Genomic DNA, 18,878 nt, shown 5'->3' on the forward strand with positions numbered 1-18,878 from the left:
TACGTGGCATAAGTTTAAGGGTGTGCACACTCATGCAACCATATTTCATTCTTACTTCCCTCCACCTAAAAGATTTCAGTTTGTTGTTCAACTGAGTTGTATAGTTTATAGGTCACATCCAGGCTGGGTTCACACTGTAGCGATGCGGGAACAAGCACGATTCCAGCGCCATTTCCCGCATCGCATCTCTCCCACAGGCAGTTCATACTGCCTTCTGAAAACCGGTGCGGGTGTCAATACAATGTTAAGGATATCCCCAGGTCGCAGTGTGAACTGTGGATTCAGACAGAAATTTTTAATCGCATCAGTGAGAACGCCCATGCGATCCAAATCCAGTGTGGGGGGGGGGGGGGAAGGCTATGCACTTTTTTTCTGCGCACCCAATGCCAGTTCAGCCATACAACTGTATGGCTGAACTGGCATTGCACAGATATTGCATTTGATCGGCACCGCAGTGCGAGTGCAAATCACATGTGATGTCGGTGTTCGCGTCAGTGTGAACCTGGGCTAAAGGTGGGAAAAGTTCTAAAATGACTCCTCATCTTTTTCTCATGTCACAGAAACCTGACATTCTAACATGGGTGTGTAGACTTTTTATATCCACTGTATATAGTTGTACAGACTCCTCTCCTGTACTCAAATTGCTTACATTGATTTCAGGTCAGCTAGTCTCGGCTTCATTTCCTGGTTATAGGATGTCTAGCATCATCTAGCTCAGGGGTGTCAAACTGGCGGCCCTCCAGCTGTTCCGAAACTACAAGTCCCATCATGCCTCTGCCTGTGAGAGTCATGCTTGTAACTGTTAGCCCTGCAATGCCTCATGGGACTTGTAGTTTTGCAACAGCTGGAGGGCCGCCAGTTTGACACCCCTGACTCTAGCTCTCTCCAGCAGTTGCAGAATATGAAGAGGAGGTACTACAATCACGAATCTTCATACATTTAGTAAGACGTCTTCTATCTGAATACCAGTCATCACTAGTGGGATTAAACACCCATATGAACACATACCTGTTTTGTACACCGATATATTACATTCATATCCTGTGTAACTCTCTGAAAGCTTGAACTCATGGCCTAATATTATGACAAACATAATGCAAGGGCTAGACAACTCTGTATGGCCATAAAGACTACCTTTGCTGTAAATGGAGCTTTAAAAACAATAATTATATTGGAAGTTTCCAACAGAATTAGAGCCGTGTCATTAAGCAGAATTGTTTGGCTTTCACACAAGTCTGTCTTTCAAAATCTAGCAAACCACCACAATCTGCCTGTGTCAGAAATCTTTGCCCGACGTCTGTAATAAGCCATCTTGTGACCTGATTATTCTGCCTGGTTAACTTGCCAGAAGTTCCCAGTTTAACCAGCTTCATATTTTTCTAACTATACACATGATGAAGGCTATGGTAGCAGTTTAACTACTTCCTTACCGGGACTATTCTGGCACTCCTCTCCTACATGCAAAAATCATCATTTTTTTGCTAGAAAATTACTCAGAACCCCCAAACACTATATATGTTTTTTTTTAGCAGACACCTTAGGGAATAAATTTGGCGGCCATTGCAACTTTTTATCTCGCATGGTATTTGTGCAATCATTTTTCAAACGCCTTTTTTTTGGAAGAAAAAACGGTTTCATGAATTAAAAAATAACAAAACAGCAAAGTTAGCCCAATTTTTTTGTATAAAGTGAAAGATGAAGTTACGCCAAGTAAATAGATACCTAGCTTGTCACGCTTTAAAATTGTGCACACTCATGGAATGGTGCCAAACTTCAGTACTTAAAAATCTCCATAGGCGACGCTTACATTTTTTTCAACAGGTTACCGGTTTGGAGTCAGAGGAGGTCGAGTGCTACAATTGTTGCTGGCGCTTTAACGCACGTGGCGATACCTTACATGTGTGGTTTAAACAACGTTTACATATGTGGGCAGGACTTGCGTGTGTGTGTTTGCTTCTGAGCGTTTTAAAAAATATATATATTTTACTTAATTTTTTTATTTTTGCACTTTTAATTTTTATTTTTTTTGATCACTTTTATTGCTATTACAAGGAATGTAAACATCCCTTGTAATATAAATATATTGTGACAGGTCCTCTTTATGGAGAGATGCGGGGTCAATAAGACCACACATCTCTCCTCCAGGCTGGAAAGCATGAGATCATAAAAAAAAAAAAATTCACCAATCTCATGGCGACAGCCGCAATTGAGGCTTTGTTTACTCCTGGGTACCCGGGCGTGACATCATAACGTTGCGCCCGGGCTTTCGCATCCGGCGTCAGCCGATCGTTTCTCCGGGTCCCCGATGGCACGGGAGAGCCCAGTGAAGCACCGGAAGGTGGCGAAATGGGGGGGGGGGGGGACGACGTCCCCTCCCGTCACCAATAAGAACGATCAATCGGTGGAACGGCCGCTATGATCATTCTTATGGTGCACATAATCGCTGGCTTAAAATATTGATGTCTGAATGATGCCTGTAGGCATCATTCAGATATCCCCAATGAAAGTCCAGGACATCATATGACGTACCTTGAGCGTGAAGTGGTTAAAGAGATAATAAAAGGAGAAGTATGGCCAAAGCTCTTTGTAAAGTGCAGAAGAGCAACCACTTTAAGTCTGCACTCCTGTGACCCAGATTCAGCTGATTTGGGATTCGATCACTCAGTCTCTCAGTGAGCTGCCGAGAACCTGAGCTAGCCGCTCCAACCCCTTCTACAGTCTGGCACTCCAGTGAATGCTGAAGGAGCAGAGCACAGAGTGGTGACTGACAGTGCTCAGAGCGGACCCGAAAACTGAGCGATCAGCAGTCTTTGATCGCTCAGTTCTCAGTGTAGAGGCGGCGGGGACAGATGCGGCATTAGTTAGATCAATACTCCATTTACCAAGGTAAGTATGAATGTCCGGAGCTTCGGACCGGGTCGCGAGGACGCCGCCAGCGGTGCGCGGCCCACGGCTGGACACTTAAAGGGCAACGTACCTGTGCCCAGCCGTGCTGCCGACGTATATTGGCGCTAGGTGGTCCCTGAGTGGTTAAAGAATAGGGTTTTCTTCCGTCATAAAACACGGATCTTAGCGGAGACGGATGTCAGCGAATGATCATCCGCTAACGTCCGCGATCCTATAGAGATACATGTATGACCATTTTTTCATCTGTCAACGCATGGATGAAAAACAGACATACAGAATGGCCGTGTGAAAGGGGCCCTTACTGTACATGCAGCCATTCAGAGCACCTTACACATACAGACAGTGCAAGAGGTGACAGCGGCTCCCAAGTAATAGTGCGGGTCAGCTGAAGGATCCGATATGATTACTACATATTGGGAAAATCCTCGAGTAATGCTTTAAAAACCAATGGTATAACCGACAGTAATATACATAAAAAAAGGAACAAAAAGTTTATATATATATACATACATACACATTATATATATATATATATATATATATATATATATATATATATATATATATATATATATATATATATATATATATATATATATATATATATATATATATATATATAAAAATAACTTTTTTTTTAATGCTTCCAAAAAAGGAAAATATAAATTTCAAAAAAACTGATAAATTGAACTGAACAGTGGATCTGCAAATTATCTAAAAAAATAAATAAAAAATAATAATAGGGAAAAGTTCCAAAGTCTTGAACGATTGTTGATCAAAGGGAATCACGCAAATACTATGGTTTCTATGTAGCACAAGGCAGCAGTTTCACAAATCATGCACAAAAAAAAAAAAAAAAAAAAAAAAAGATTTTAAAAAGACCAGAATTTAAACTTAGAAATAAAATACACAAAAATAAAATAAAGCTGCAAGTAGGGGGAAAAACTTTCACAAATATACAGTTGGCAGAAAACAGCAACTATGTCCGTTAAGCTGGTCATTAGAAAAAACATTCCACATTGAGCTTATAACTTACCAGCCGGTTGTTCTCGAACACATTTTCTTTTGAGAGGGCACCAAAGTCTCTAGAGAGAAATAGGAAGAGGTATGTGAGTGTCAGGAGGAGGAGGGTGAAAGCGAGGATTGTTTCCCCATCAGCTGAAGCAGAACACGGATCCATTACAATGAACAATTTCAGTTTTCTTTCAAACATGCATGAAGAAACAGACAGGTGGAGATGACAGCAACCATGGACTGCATAGAATACTAGATTTTAAAGAACAAATTATATACCATATTAGAAATAACATAAATATAGCATGGTGGTCTCCTAATTTTAATTTTATAATAAAGCTACTAAATACTAAAGCTAAAAGCGTTTTATTTTTACCTTACTCCATTCCTTGAATTACAAGGGGAAGAGAGGGGAGAATAGATCAAGTGCTGCACTGCCATTGGCTCCTTCTGCTGTCAATCAAATGCAGTGAGGAATAAGTGGGGCGGGGCCAAGTCCCGCTGTGTAAGTCTTTGGAATGCGGCTCCATAGACACAAAGCTCAAGAGTAGGCCCTGTGCGCTTCCGTAGCAAGAATTGGGGCCGCTCTGTGCAATACTACTGCACAGAGCAGGCGAGTAAAACATGTTTGTTATTTAAAAAAATATATATATTTTTATTTGACTTTACGAACACTTTCAATAGAACAGTACTTCGCCTGCCCAAAAAAGCGTAGGTATGGGGTGGCGTTCCAAAGTCTTACCAATTTTATATTGATTGGTAGTGCAGAGTATATTTTATACAGCATGGTTGAGTGTCCACCACAGAACAGTACAAGTTTTCTGCAAGTTTTTCTCCCTCTGTATCTCTTTGGAAAGAATTTGTTTCACTTTTCTTGTAAATGTGTAAAAGTTTACATTTTGCTCTTATTTTCACTGTCATTAGTACAAATAAAAAGTTATTGACCCTTTGTGTGCAGGTAGAAAGCAGTGTTAATTTTATATTTAAATTTCGCTTTAGTCATAATCTTTTGACTAAAATGGCATTTCAGTTCCAGTCATATTTTATTCATCTGAATTGTTTTCATTTTAGTTGACTGAAATCTAATGGATTGATTTAAATTGTAATGTATTGGACCCCTTTTACACTGAAGCGTTTTTACAGCATTTTAGCGTTAAAAATAGCGCTATTAAAACACTCATAAAACGCTCTCCATGCACCTCAATGGACCCTTAGGGTCACGCTCCTAAAAAAAAAAAAAGGCGCTGAAAAAAACACCCCTCTCCATTGAAATGAATTGAAAGCACTTCTGAGAAATCCTCACTTCCTGTTCTTCTGTCTGTAACTCCACACAGTGATGCAAGGCTTTCTCCCTGGTGTGGAGTGTCATGCTCGCCCCTTCCCTTGGACTACAGGAGAGTCAGGACGCCCACTAACACACAGCTCCTTTCTCTATCTGCAACGTAGAGAGCGTCCTGACTCTCCTGTAGTCCAAGGGATGGGGCGAGCACGACACTCCACACCATTTTTAAAGGTGACCTATTTTTTAACATTAGAAACCTCAAAAATGATGGCAAATTATGAAAAACCATAAAAAAATGTAATTGCTTGCATTGCATTGTGGACAATCCACAACTTGTGGCAGGTGACGTGGCCAGTGGACAATCCACAACTTGTGGCAGGTGACGTGGCAGGTGATGTGGCCAGGTGATGTGGCCAGGTGATGTGGCCAGGTGACGTGGCCAGGTGACGTGGCCAGGTGACGTGGCCAGGTGACGTGGCCAGTGGACAATCCGCAACTTGTGGCAGGTGACGTGGCCAGTGGACAATCCACAACTTGTGGCAGGTGACGTGGCCAGGTGACGTGGCAGGTGATGTGGCCAGGTGACGTGGCAGGTGATGTGGCCAGGTGACGTGGCCAGGTGATGTGGCCAGGTGACGTGGCCAGGTGACGTGGCAGGTGATGTGGCCAGGTGACATGGCAGCTGACGTGGCCAGGTGACGTGGCCAGTGGACAATCCGCAACTTGTGGCAGGTGGCGTGGCCAGGTGACGTGGCAGGTGACGTGGCAAGTGGACAATTTACAACTTGAGGCAGGTGACGTGGCAAGTGACACGCTAAATACGCGTACACTGCTGCTCTCTCAGCTGCTGCTCACTCTGGTCTCACAAAATGGCTGAAATGGTTAAAGAATACTGTTTTTTGAGCTTAGGGAGGGTCTTATGATGTTTCTTTACCAAACGCTTATAAATGCAAACGCGGTAAAATGCGGTAAAACCAGGGCTGTGGAGTCGGAGGAAATTTTGGGTACCTGGAGTCAAAGGAAATTTTGGGTACCTGGAGTCAGAGTCAGCAAACAATGCACCGACTCCAACTCCGACTCCTACTAAATTTAGATTGTCGGAACATTTAGGAGTCGAAACATTTATCTTCCGACTCCACAGCCCTGCCGCGAAATTCGCGGCAAAAACGGGCATTTTAAATGCCGGTTTTTGCGTTTGAAAACGTGTGTTTAGATGAGTTTGCATCTACGTCTCATGTGCATGGGGCCTTACAAACCCTTTAAAGCGGAGGTTCACCCAAAAAGACAACTTTGGACCATCCAAACTAGCATCAGCTAAAGTATGCCTTTTTTTTTTTATGCGCTGTACTTACGGTTTAATCCGTAAGTTTCGTTTCAAACACCCGCAGGGAATGGGCGTTCCTATGAAGAGTGGAACATGATTGACGGCCGGCTATGGCGCGTCCCACGTTCTGAAAATAGCTGGAGTAGGACTCGGCTCTTCACGGCGCTATACGGCGCCTGCGCATCAGACTAGAAGCTGACTGCGCAGGCGCCGTATATGTCGGCGTCCTATTTTGGCTTTTTTCGGAAGGCATGATGCGCCATAGCTGGACGTCAATCAAGTACCCCTCTTCATAGGAACGCCCATTTCCCGGCCGGAGTCTGAAACGAAAGTTACGGATTAAACCGTAAGTACAGCTCAAAAAAAAAAAAAAGGCATACTTTAGCTGACGCTAGTATAATCGTTTGTATTGTAGATCAAGAAAAAAAAAATTTCAGGGTGAACCCCCGCTTTAAGTGCTGTATACCCCCTCCTTCTCGATCCTTTTCCTTTTTTGGGTTTTCCCAAGATTAATGGAAATTAACATACAAACAATTAAACAACCCCGGGGTGTTTTGAAGTTCCTCCCCACAGTGGGCTGGGTCATCTGCAGGTTGGACAGGCCGCCAAAGTCCAGAAACTTCAGTATTTCCTTGGCGTCAGAATCAACCTCAATGATCTCTTGATCCAGGGCAGATACCCATTTAACTATTTTCACTGAATCAAATCACATCCAGGTCACAGCTTTATTCAAATATGCACTGCGTGTCAATATCCGTGTGTGAAAGCATCAGGGTTTGGTAGCTAGAGTGGGAAGGACCCCAAACACGGGAAATGCTGTCACATGCTACTATTCCTGCAGTATCAATGACCGGGACACATCAGTACCACAATCACTTTCGATGCAGGGCTCCCCTTCTTCTGAGACGCACTGCATTGCAGTGATCTATCCGCCTCCTGGACCAGTGTTACGCTTCCTTGATGACTTCTCTGCCTGGCAACTCTACTTTCTCTCCTCTGCAATACCCACTATTATCCTTGGTGATTTTACCATCCCCACTAATGTTAACAGCCCAGCTGTATCCCAACCGCATCCTTTGACCTTACACAATGGACACCGTCCCCCACTCACTCTGATGGTAATAGTCTCGACCTTGTTTTGCTCCTTCTACAACCTCTCCAACACCCCCTTTCCTCTCTCCAACCACAACCTCATCACTTTCACAATGTACTAGTCTCCAACCACCTGTCTCACCAAGCAGAAAACAATGACCCCCAGAAACCTTCGCCACCTTATTCCTTCTCTTTTCTACTCTACAACTGACCACCTCCATGGAAAAATCTCACCCCTGACCTCTCCACCTCCATCTACAACAGTTCACTTTCATCCTCACTGGACTCTCTTGCTCCTCTGGCTACACAAAATGTCAGCCCCCGACTAATACAACCTTGGCAGACCGACAACACCAGAAACCTTAAGAGACATAGTCGAGCACTGGAGAGAGTGTGGTGTAAAACCAACTCCCAGCATGCATTTACCCAAAATAAAGATATCATTTCAAAATCAAGATTGATGCAATTTATCTTGTATATCCCAGGTCCTCCAGGTTCCGATTCCATTGACAATCAGTGTTTGCCTCCTGGGTTTGGTTGAGGAGGTGGTTCCATCCCGGGCTCATAGGACATTACTTAACATTTTGTTATTTTATGGTAGGAGGGCTATCCTGCTTTGTTGGAAAAAAACTGGGGCCCCGGAGTTAGTGTTCTGGAAAGGGTTGATAAACGCAATGCTACTGTTCTACAAGGCAACTTATATGTCTAGAGCAGGCATGTCCAAAGTCCGGCCTGGGGGCCAATTGCGGCCCCCCTGGTGATTTAATATGGCCCCCCTGGGGATTTGGATATATATAGCCATTGCAGCCTCACACGTGCCCTGTGGGCCACAAAATATATATACCATATTTATCTGCGCTGCCTCGGAGGGCACAGGACGTGCGCCATCAGATTACATAAAGAGAATCTCCTGTTTACTTAGCGGCATCTGTAATAGGAAGTGCCGTTTCCTGGGATGCCATTGGATGACTGTTCTGTTTATCATAGGAGGCGGGACTTTGTATTTAAGAGGCCACGAGTAAACAACAAATTCTGACGTAATCTGACGGCACTTGTCCCTCCCGGTCCCCTCCGAGGCTGCAGATGGTCATCGATCAGGCTGCACTGATAGCAATGGTAAGGCTGCATTCATGGCACATGTGAGGCTGCATTGATTGCAATGGTGAGGCTGCATTCATGGCAGTGGTGAGGCTGCATTCATGGCAGTGGTGAGGCTGCATTTATGGCAGTGGTGAGGCTGCATTCATGGCAGTGGTGAGGCTGCATTCAGGCAGTGGTGAGGCTGAATTCATGGCAGTGGTGAGGCTGCATTCATGGCAGTGGTAAGCCTGTACGTGTTATACGCTGATAAATACGGTATATCCAAATAACATGCCCAAGCTCAACCTTAGTCCTGAGCAGCACTCAGGGATTCGTCGGGGCCACAAAAGAGATATATACAGTATATCCAAATAACACGCCTGAGCTCATCTCTTCACCACACACAGCTACAAAGGCAAGAGAATTCTCGTTGTGCAGTGTATTAGTGCTTGGGCAAACACACTTAGATCAAATTTTAAAGGTTCAGAGAATGTCAGGCAAAATAGTCGGCCCTCGAGCATGTTCTCTTCATCAAATGTGGCCCTCTTTGAAAAAAGTTTGGACACCCCTGGTCTAGAGGCTGTAAAAAGAAATTTGAGAAAGTGTGGAGGCCCTGGTATGATTCAGATCAAACTGTGGGCTAGGTAACTTCAGAAATAAGGTGGTTGGATGATCCAGTGAATATGTATGGTATTTTCACATGGGGGTGGAGTTTGACCCTTGTTCTGGAATAGTTAGGTGCAGGGGAGGAGGCGATTTACTCATCCTGAATCGCGATGTTGGGGTGTGGGAAAGGGGAACTGATTTTGTTTTGTTTTGCTCGATTTTGTTCTTTTTGTTATTTTCCTGTTTTTCTGTTGATATTGCCGTCTAATGACTTTAGGTGCGTATTTTATGCAGGATCTGCTAGATCTGCCAGCAAGAATCTGTTGAATGAAGCCTAAGCATTACATATTGTAACAAAAAGGTCACAGAGAAGAAGCACTTGGTTATGACACCATACAGTATGAGTCACAGAAACACAAGACAGAACAGCATTTAATACCATGATTCATAGAAAAAATCCATGAGGGCATAGTCATTCATAGGTAGAGCTCACACAGTCATTCATAGGTAGAGATCACACAGTCATTCATAGGTAGAGATCACACAGTCATTCATAGGTAGAGATCACACTGTCATTCATAGGTAGAGATCACACTGTCATTCATAGGTAGAGATCACACTGTCATTCATAGGTAGAGATCACACAGTCATTCATAGGTAGAGATCACACTGTCATTCATAGGTAGAGATCACACAGTCATTCATAGGTAGAGATCACACTGTCATTCATAGGTAGAGATCACACAGTCATTCATAGGTAGAGATCACACTGTCATTCATAGGTAGAGATCACACTGTCATTCATAGGTAGAGATCACACTGTCATTCATAGGTAGAGATCACACAGTCATTCATAGGTAGAGATCACACAGTCATTCATAGGTAGAGATCACACAGTCATTCATAGGTAGAGATCACACTGTCATTCATAGGTAGAGCTCACACAGTCATTCATAGGTAGAGCTCACACTGTCATTCATAGGTAGAGCTCACACAGTCATTCATAGGTAGAGATCACACTGTCATTCATAGGTAGAGATCACACAGTCATTCATAGGTAGAGCTCACACAGTCATTCATAGGTAGAGATCACACAGTCATTCATAGGTAGAGATCACACTGTCATTCATAGGTAGAGATCACACAGTCATTCATAGGTAGAGATCACACTGTCATTCATAGGTAGAGATCACACAGTCATTCATAGGTAGAGATCACACTGTCATTCATAGGTAGAGATCACACTGTCATTCATAGGTAGAGATCACACAGTCATTCATAGGTAGAGATCACACTGTCATTCATAGGTAGAGATCACACTGTCATTCATAGGTAGAGATCACACAAGCTGATCAGTAACATGGATTGGCTGTTCCTTTATAAATGGACTCAAATAAAGATTTGACAAGTGTCGAAATCCAGATGAATGGGCCAAATAGCACATTTACAGAAGAGACAAAACTGCACAATAAGATCACCCAAAGGCAATGATTGCTGAGTCAGTGACCAATGGCATCGTCATACACAGTTTAGTACAGTTCTTCCAGAAACAGACAGCCAACCCTGCAGAGAACATCACACACTTGTCATATACACAATCATTAGGCACGCAATATTGGGAAAATACATTATTAGCCAGATTCAGGTAGAGTTACGCCGGTGTATCAGTAGATACGCTGTCATAACTCCGAATCTGCGCCGTTGTATATTTAAGCGTATTCTCAAATTGAGATACGCTTAAATGTTGCTAAGATACGACCGCCTGCGCCGTCGTATCTTAGCTGACTATTTACGCTGGCCGCTAGGGGCATGTACGCTGATTTACGCCTAGAATGCGTAAATCAGCGAGATACGCCTATTCATGAACGTACGCATGCCCGTCGCAGTAAAGATACGCCGTTTACGTAAGGCGTTTTCAGGCGTAAAGATAAACCACCAAAAAGATGGCGCAGCCAATGTTAAGTATGGACGTCAGAACCGCGTCGAATTTTAAATTTTTTACGCCGTTTGCGCAAGTCGTCTGTGAATGGGGCTGGCCGTAATTTACGTTCACGTCGAAACCAATGAGTCTTTGCGGCGTAATTTGGAGCATGCGCACTGGGTTATGTCCACGGACAGCGCATGCGCGTACGTTCAAAACGTCAATTACATGGGGTCATGCCTTATTAACATAAAACACGCCCACCTCTTCCCAATTTGAATTAGGCGCGCTTACAACGGCACATTTACACTACGCCGCAACTAAGGACGCAAGTGCTTTGTGAATAGAGCACTTGCCTCTCTAACTTACGGCGGCATAGCGTATATGAGATACGCTACGCCTGCCTAACGTTAGGCACGTCTACGTGAATCTGGCTGTTTCTTAGTCAACTAACTAGAACTAAAGAAAAACGTTTTGTCATTCTGGAAGAGCTTACTGATTGCCAAGTTTTTTCCTCATCCCTCATATTGTATTCTCACAGCGGGACGCCTCTGCCATCAGAATACAAAAAAATGTCAACAAGCCCATTCAAGAGCAGTAGGTCCTTAGATCAACTATTCCTGAACAGGTATGGCCATAGATAGATCAGACTCCAGCCAGTCCAAATTTCAATCCATCTTTAGCTAGCTTATAGTGGTTATAATAGTTGAAGGTTAATACCTTTATGCATTTTATACATGAAGGGGGAAAAAAAACTTCAGTTTACGGCTCCCTCCTCTTCCTTACCTGAGCCCCATCTTAATCCAGCGATGTGCACAAGAGTGGCACAGCTCTCCCAGGTCTCACCATCCTCATTGGCTCCCACTGCTGTCAATCACAGCCAGTGAGGGAGCAGGGCCAAGCCATGCCCTGTGCATCTTATGGGCACAGAGAGGTGGCTCGGGAGCGAGCACACATGAGTGCACCCAGAGTCCTGTTAAGAGGAGGATCAGAGCTGCTCTGTGCAAAACCAGGTAAGCGCGCGCGTGCGTGTGAGATCTCTCTCTCTCTCTCTCTCTATAATATATATATATATATATATATATATAGTGAGGAAAATAAGTATTTGAACACCCTGCTATTTTGCAAGTTCTCCCACTTGGAAATCATGGAGGGGTCTGAAATTGTCATCGTAGGTGCATGTCCACTGTGAGAGACATAATCAAAAAAAAATTCCAGAAATCACAATTTATGATTTTTTAACTATTTATTTGAATGATACAGCTGCAAATAAGTATTTGAACACCTGTCTATCAGCTAGAATTCTGACCCTCAAAGACCTGTTAGTCTGCCTTTAAAATGTCCACCTCCACTCCATTTATTATCCTAAATTAGATGCACCTGTTTGAGGTCATTAGCTGCATAAAGACACCTGTCCACCCCATACAATCAGTAAGAATCCAACTACTAACATGGCCAAGACCAAAGAGCTGTCCAAAGACACTAGAGACAAAATTGTACACCTCCACAAGGCTGGAAAGGGCTACGGGGAAATTGCCAAGCAGCTTGGTGAAAAAAGGTCCACTGTTGGAGCAATCATTAGAAAATGGAAGAAGCTAAACATGACTGTCAATCTCCCTCGGACTGGGGCTCCATGCAAAATCTCACCTCGTGGGGTCTCAATGATCCTAAGAAAGGTGAGAAATCAGCCCAGGACTACACGGGAGGAGCTGGTCAATGACCTGAAAAGAGCTGGGACCACCGTTTCCAAGGTTACTGTTGGTAATACACGTCATGGTTTGAAATCATGCATGGCACGGAAGGTTCCCCTGCTTAAACCAGCACATGTCAAGGCCCGTCTTAAGTTTGCCAATGACCATTTGGATGATCCAGAGGAGTCATGGGAGAAAGTCATGTGGTCAGATGAGACCAAAATAGAACTTTTTGGTCATAATTCCACTAACCGTGTTTGGAGGAAGAAGAATGATGAGTACCATCCCAAGAACGCCATCCCTACTGTGAAGCATGGGGGTGGTAGCATCATGCTTTGGGGGTGTTTTTCTGCACATGGGACAGGGCGACTGCACTGTATTAAGGAGAGGATGACCGGGGCCATGTATTGCGAGATTTTGGGCAACAACCTCCTTCCCTCAGTTAGAGCTTTGAAGATGGGTCGAGGCTGGGTCTTCCAACATGACAATGACCCGAAGCACACAGCCAGGATAACCAAGGAGTGGCTCTGTAAGAAGCATATCAAGGTTCTGGCGTGGCCTAGCCAGTCTCCAGACCTAAACCCAATAGAGAATCTTTGGAGGGAGCTCAAACTCTGTGTTTCTCAGCGACAGCCCAGAAACCTGACTGATCTAGAGAAGATCTGTGTGGAGGAGTGGGCCAAAATCCCTCCTCCAGTGTGTGCAAACCTGGTGAAAAACTACAAGAAACGTTTGACCTCTGTAATTGCAAACAAAGGCTACCCTACCAAATATGAACATTGATTTTCTCAGGTGTTCAAATACTTATTTGCAGCTGTATCATACAAATAAATAGTTAAAAAAATCATACATTGTGATTTCTGGATTATTTTTTTTTGATTATGTCTCTCACAGTGGACATGCACCTACGATAATTTCAGACCCCTCCATGATTTCCAAGTGGGAGAACTTGCAAAATAGCAGGGTGTTCAAATACTTATTTTCATCACTATATATATATATATATATATATATATATATATATATATATATATATATATATATATATATATACATATATACACATATATACACACATACATACACATATATATATATATATATATATATATATATATACACACACACACACACACACACACACACACACACACACACATACATACATACATATATATATATATATATACACACACACACATACACAATTTTACACACACACACAAATAAAAAGCAGGTGTTTATTATTTAAAATAAATAAATAAAAATGTAAGCCTTAGGCAGGCCATAGATGATGCAAATTTCCAACCACGTAATGTGTAAAATTTCCCCATCACCACAGGCAGTGCCGACAGGGGAATCCCTCCTGCCAGGCAATTGTCTGCTCCTGGCAGGGGGTGCAGTCTTGGCCAGGAGAAGACAGTGATTATTACTAGTGGCTCTAGTAGCCGTTAGCAATAATCAAAAGGGAACGTGGCAGGCTGGTTGCTCCCAAGCTGATCGATCAACTTGGTAAATTCTGCCTGCCCGCACAAGGTTAGAATCTCGGCTGGTTCCTGCTGAACCGTCCATGGCCGGCCTTAATATCACTTTAAGTGTTGGTTGACCATAGATCGATATTTTAATAATAAAAAAATAAAAAAAACTGATTCCCCCATCCACACATTTTAGGTGAATGGGGGAATCCTCCCTGCCCTTTCACACTTGGGCGTTGTGAGCGTCGGCGGTAAAGTGCCGCTATTTATGGTGGCACTTTACTGTCGTTTTAGTTGAGCCTTTTGGCCACTAGCGGGGCGCTATTAACCCCCGCTAGGGCCGAAAAAGGGTTAAAAGTGCGCTTTGCCAGCGCTGCCCATTGATTTCAATAGGTAGGGGCGCTGTAGGAGCGGTGTTTCTTGCAGTACGTTTTTTTTACGTCCTGCCAGCGCACCGATCCAGTGCGAAAGCCCTCAGGCTTTCACATTGGTGAAACAGGAGAGGCGCTTTGCAGGCGCTATTTTTAGCGCCTCAGTGTGAAAGGGGTCTTAGACCAACTTCTCTCTAGCAGGAACAACCATGGATGGGTCAAGGTGTGTCAGAAATCCTTGCTTAACAAAAGGTGTTTTCTGCACATTTCAGATACTTGCCCACCCAGTGGATCCGGCATTGTCCTGCCGAGATCCTCTTCTCTCCCGCCACTCCTCTGTCCACACCACCCTGGTTTTTGTGTGATGTCATCAGGAGGCTGCCAACTCTTCCAGGTGCAGTCGGTGCGCCTCCTGATGACGTGTACTAGCTCCGCCCCCGTCCTTTACAGAATGAAAGGCTATTTCTCCTGGCATATGTGACATGCGCATCCCAGGAGGCAAAGGGAGCATAGTGCATTCGATTTGCATAGGTGAGAGATATGTAGGTTGGACCAATGACTTTCTTAAAAATAAAAGACAACCCTGTTTGTGTAAAGGTCGGGCGATTGCTTTGAAGGGTGAAGATCCGTTTTAAAGCGGAGCTCCGCTGAAAAAAAAAAATATTAAAAGTCAGCAGCTACAAATACTGCAGCTGCTGACTTTTATTAGGACACTTACCGTATTTATCGGCGTATACCGCGCACTTTTCTGCCCTGAAATTCAGGGCAAAATCGTGGGTGCGCGATGTACGCCGATACCCGCGCCGAGTTTGAACTACTGCGCCGGCATATACCGAGCGCAGTACACTTGTGTATAGTTGGGCAGGCTCGGCTTCTCTCGCAGTCACGTCCTGGATGTACAGGACGCACAGGACGCACAGGACGCACAGGACGTGACCACGAGAGGAGACGAGCCTGCCCGACTATACACGAGTGTACTGCGCTCGGTATATGCCGGCGCAGTAGTTCAAACTCAGCACGGGAAGCGGAGATCGAGCGGGGAGGACACCGCAGAAGGACGCCGGACCCGACGAGGACCCCCCACGAAGCCGCAGACGGACGCCGGACCCGACGAGGCCGCTGATGGAAGCTGCGCAAGACACCAAAACTGTAAGTACTAAAATCTTTTTTTTCACAGGAATGCGGGTCCACTTCCACGCTATACACCGGAGCGCGCAATACCCCGATAAATACGGTACCTGTCCTGGAGTCCAGCGCCGTCCGCAGCAGAGAACGAGCGATCGTTCGTCACTCTGCTGCCCCCCTGACATCCTCGGTGAGGGAACCAGGAAGTGAAGCGCTCCAGCCTGCCGATTGGCTCCCGCTGTGTACTGGGAGCCGGGGGGTTCCCAAAACACAACGGGGGGAGGGGTGTGAGGTGACTTCATGCCCGCAGTCTGCCCGAGACTGTGTGGCTGGAAGTGGGTGCAAATACCTGTCTTTAGACAGGTATATGCATCCCCCTCCCCCTGAAAGGTGTCAAATGAGACACCGGAGGGGGGAGGGTTCCGATCAGCGGGAGTTCCACTTTAGGGTGGAGCTCCGCTTTAAGGCCTGAATCCCATTTTAGGGAAATTGCACACCCAGATTCTATAGTGTTTGGACAGACACACATGGGAGTAGATACCAGGACACTTCTCCTCCTCAGACCACGACGCTCCTGTACAGGTCATTGGAGGGTGCAGGGTACACTGCCCGTCCTGGCGTTGAGGACATGATCAGTAATTGGGCACATTGTTCCTAACCTGTCTGTGTATGGGTGCTGCAAGGCAGGGATCATCACCCCTGTCCTCAGGGCCCACTAACAGGCCAGATTTCATGTATTACCTTGGGGAGATGCAGACTGGAATACTGCAATCACTGAGGAGCAAATGATACAGCCGCCTGTGATGTATTTCAGTTATCTTGCAAACCTGGCCTGTTAGTGGGCCCTGAGTAAGGATGAGCTCTGGCGTGTTCGCATAGAACACGTGCAGAGCCCGCCAGGAAGTGAGCACGGCGCTGCGCTAATCACAGCCAGGGAGACATTGTCCCGATGCTCGGCTGCAGGGATCGTGTAATGTCTCCCTGGCTGTTATTAGCGCTGTGCACACTTCCCGGCGGGCTCTGCACGTGTTCTATGCGAACACGCCAGAGCTCATCCTTAGTCCTGAGGACAGGGGTGATGGAACAAACGGCCCACAGACACTGGATCTCGGCATGATCTGAGGGAATGGGTCAGACCTGGACCGTGTGATCCCATGTGTATGTACACATCATCTGATCAGAGAACACCCACAGATCTGATCTCATGATGAACATATGGAACAGAACTTCTCACAGCAGTCTTAGTATTCCTCACACAGCACATGGACGGTCAGCAATGTTATGATGATGGGTGATGTAAACATTGGGGTGTTGTATTTCCTTCATTCATCACAACAGTAGATCCCCCTCACCCAGTGCAGTGATCAGATTGGAGCTGAGCTCCCACACAGCCTGACCTAACATTAGAGGGTCAGCTCCTGGGCCAAGGAAGGGGCGGTACTTACATGAGGTCGGGTCTCTGGCGGTGTATGAGGGCGCAGAACGCTAGACCATCCCGGAAGGAGGAACTGAGGTCACTGATCCGGACTCCCGGGTATCCCTCACACTGCTGGGCACACCACTGCTGCAGAGCCCTGGAGGCGGACATCATGGTGGGGCTCTACCGACTCAATACAGTCATGTGACAGGTGTACGGGGGCCTCGCGGCGACCACTCGTCCTCTACCGGCGGGAGAGACTCGCTCGGTCCCCCGTGTTCCAGTCCCGGCAATCTTTAGATTTCTCTCCGGGTCTTTCAACGTCGTTCCCGGGCGGTGTCTGTCCTCTGCTGGCCCCGCCTCCCGTCACAGCGCCTCTCGTGTAGAAGGCCGCTAGAGGGCGCGCCGAGTGTTGCAGAGATAGTCCAGTGCGGCTTCACCTCACATCCTTCCCTCAGACTTGTCCTTCATTAGGTGTGATGGATGGAGCTCTATGAATGGGAGCTCTGTTATATTACTAGGGGGGTGGTTTTGTTTTTGAAGAGCTGAACTTGTCATACAAACTGACTTGAGGACAAAAAGTATCCTATAATATGGGGGACCAGCCTGGGCGGCTGAGGAATCGCACCACTTATGCAGCTAAAGGACCTTGCCCCTTTTCGCGATTCGGCACTGCGTCGCTTTAACTGACAATTGCGCGGTCGTGCAATGTGGCTCCCAAACAAAATTGGCGTCCTTTTTTCCCCACAAATAGACCTTTCTTTTGGTGGTATTTGATCACCTCTGCGGGTTTTATTTTGTTGTGCTATAAACAAAAATAGAGCGACAATTTTGAAAAAAATGCAATATTTTTTACTTTTTGCTATAATAAATATCCCCCAAAAATATATAAAAAAAACTTTTTTTTTCCTCAGTTTAGGCCGATACGTATTCTTCTACCTATTTTTGGTAAAAAAAAATCGCAATAAGCGTTTATCGGTTGGTTTGCGCAAAATTTATAGTGTTTACAAAATAGGGAGTAATTTTATCGCATTTTTATAAAAGAAAATTGTTTACTACTAATGGCGGCGATCAGCGATTTTTTTCGTGACTGCGACATTATGGCGGACACTTCGGACAATTTTGACACATTTTTGGGACCATTGTCATTTTCACAGCAAAATATGCATTTAAATTGCATTGTTTGTTGTGAAAATGACAGTTGCAGTTTGGGAGTTAACCACAAGGGGGCGCTGATGGGGTTATGTGTGACCTCAAGTGTGTTTACAACTGTAGGGGGGTGTGGCTGTAGGTGTGACATCATTTATTGTGTCCCCCTATAAAAGGGATGACACGATCGATGACGACGCCACAGTGAAGAACGGGGAAGCCGTGTTTACATACAGCTCTCCCCGTTCTTCAGCTTCGGGGACCGATCGCGGGACTCCAGCGGCAATCGGGTCCGCAAGTCCCGCGGTCACGGAGCTTCGGACAGTGCTGGGTACTAGTACAGGACATACCTGTACGTACATGTGCCCAGCCGTGTCATTCTGCCGACGTATATGTGCAGGAGGCGGTTCTTAAAGCGGATGTG

The 18,878-nt window shown here is 45.3% G+C and overlaps 1 protein-coding gene and 1 non-coding gene across 3 annotated transcripts in view; both read right to left on the reverse strand.

The window, feature by feature from the left end:
* Positions 1-17,683, reverse strand: part of MICALL1 (MICAL like 1) — a 90,644-nt gene extending 72,961 nt beyond the window's left edge. The window contains exons 1-2 of one of the 2 annotated variants that reach the window (XM_040359549.1): positions 17,334-17,683; positions 3,944-3,992 (exon numbers count right to left, since the gene is read on the reverse strand). In XM_040359549.1, the coding sequence (XP_040215483.1) occupies positions 3,944-3,992; positions 17,334-17,479 (195 nt within the window). In that variant the 5' untranslated portion in view covers positions 17,480-17,683. The remainder of the gene's footprint in view (positions 1-3,943; positions 3,993-17,333) is intronic. The other variant, XM_040359548.1, reaches the window with a different exon arrangement.
* On the reverse strand, positions 7,285-7,416 carry LOC120946346. Its single transcript, XR_005750681.1, has one exon. It is a non-coding gene; the product is annotated as a small nucleolar RNA SNORA71 (small nucleolar RNA).
* Positions 17,684-18,878: the final 1,195 nt, after the last annotated feature.

This window comes from Rana temporaria, chromosome 7 (assembly GCF_905171775.1).
Source record: "Rana temporaria chromosome 7, aRanTem1.1, whole genome shotgun sequence".
Classification (NCBI taxonomy): domain Eukaryota; kingdom Metazoa; phylum Chordata; class Amphibia; order Anura; family Ranidae; genus Rana; species Rana temporaria.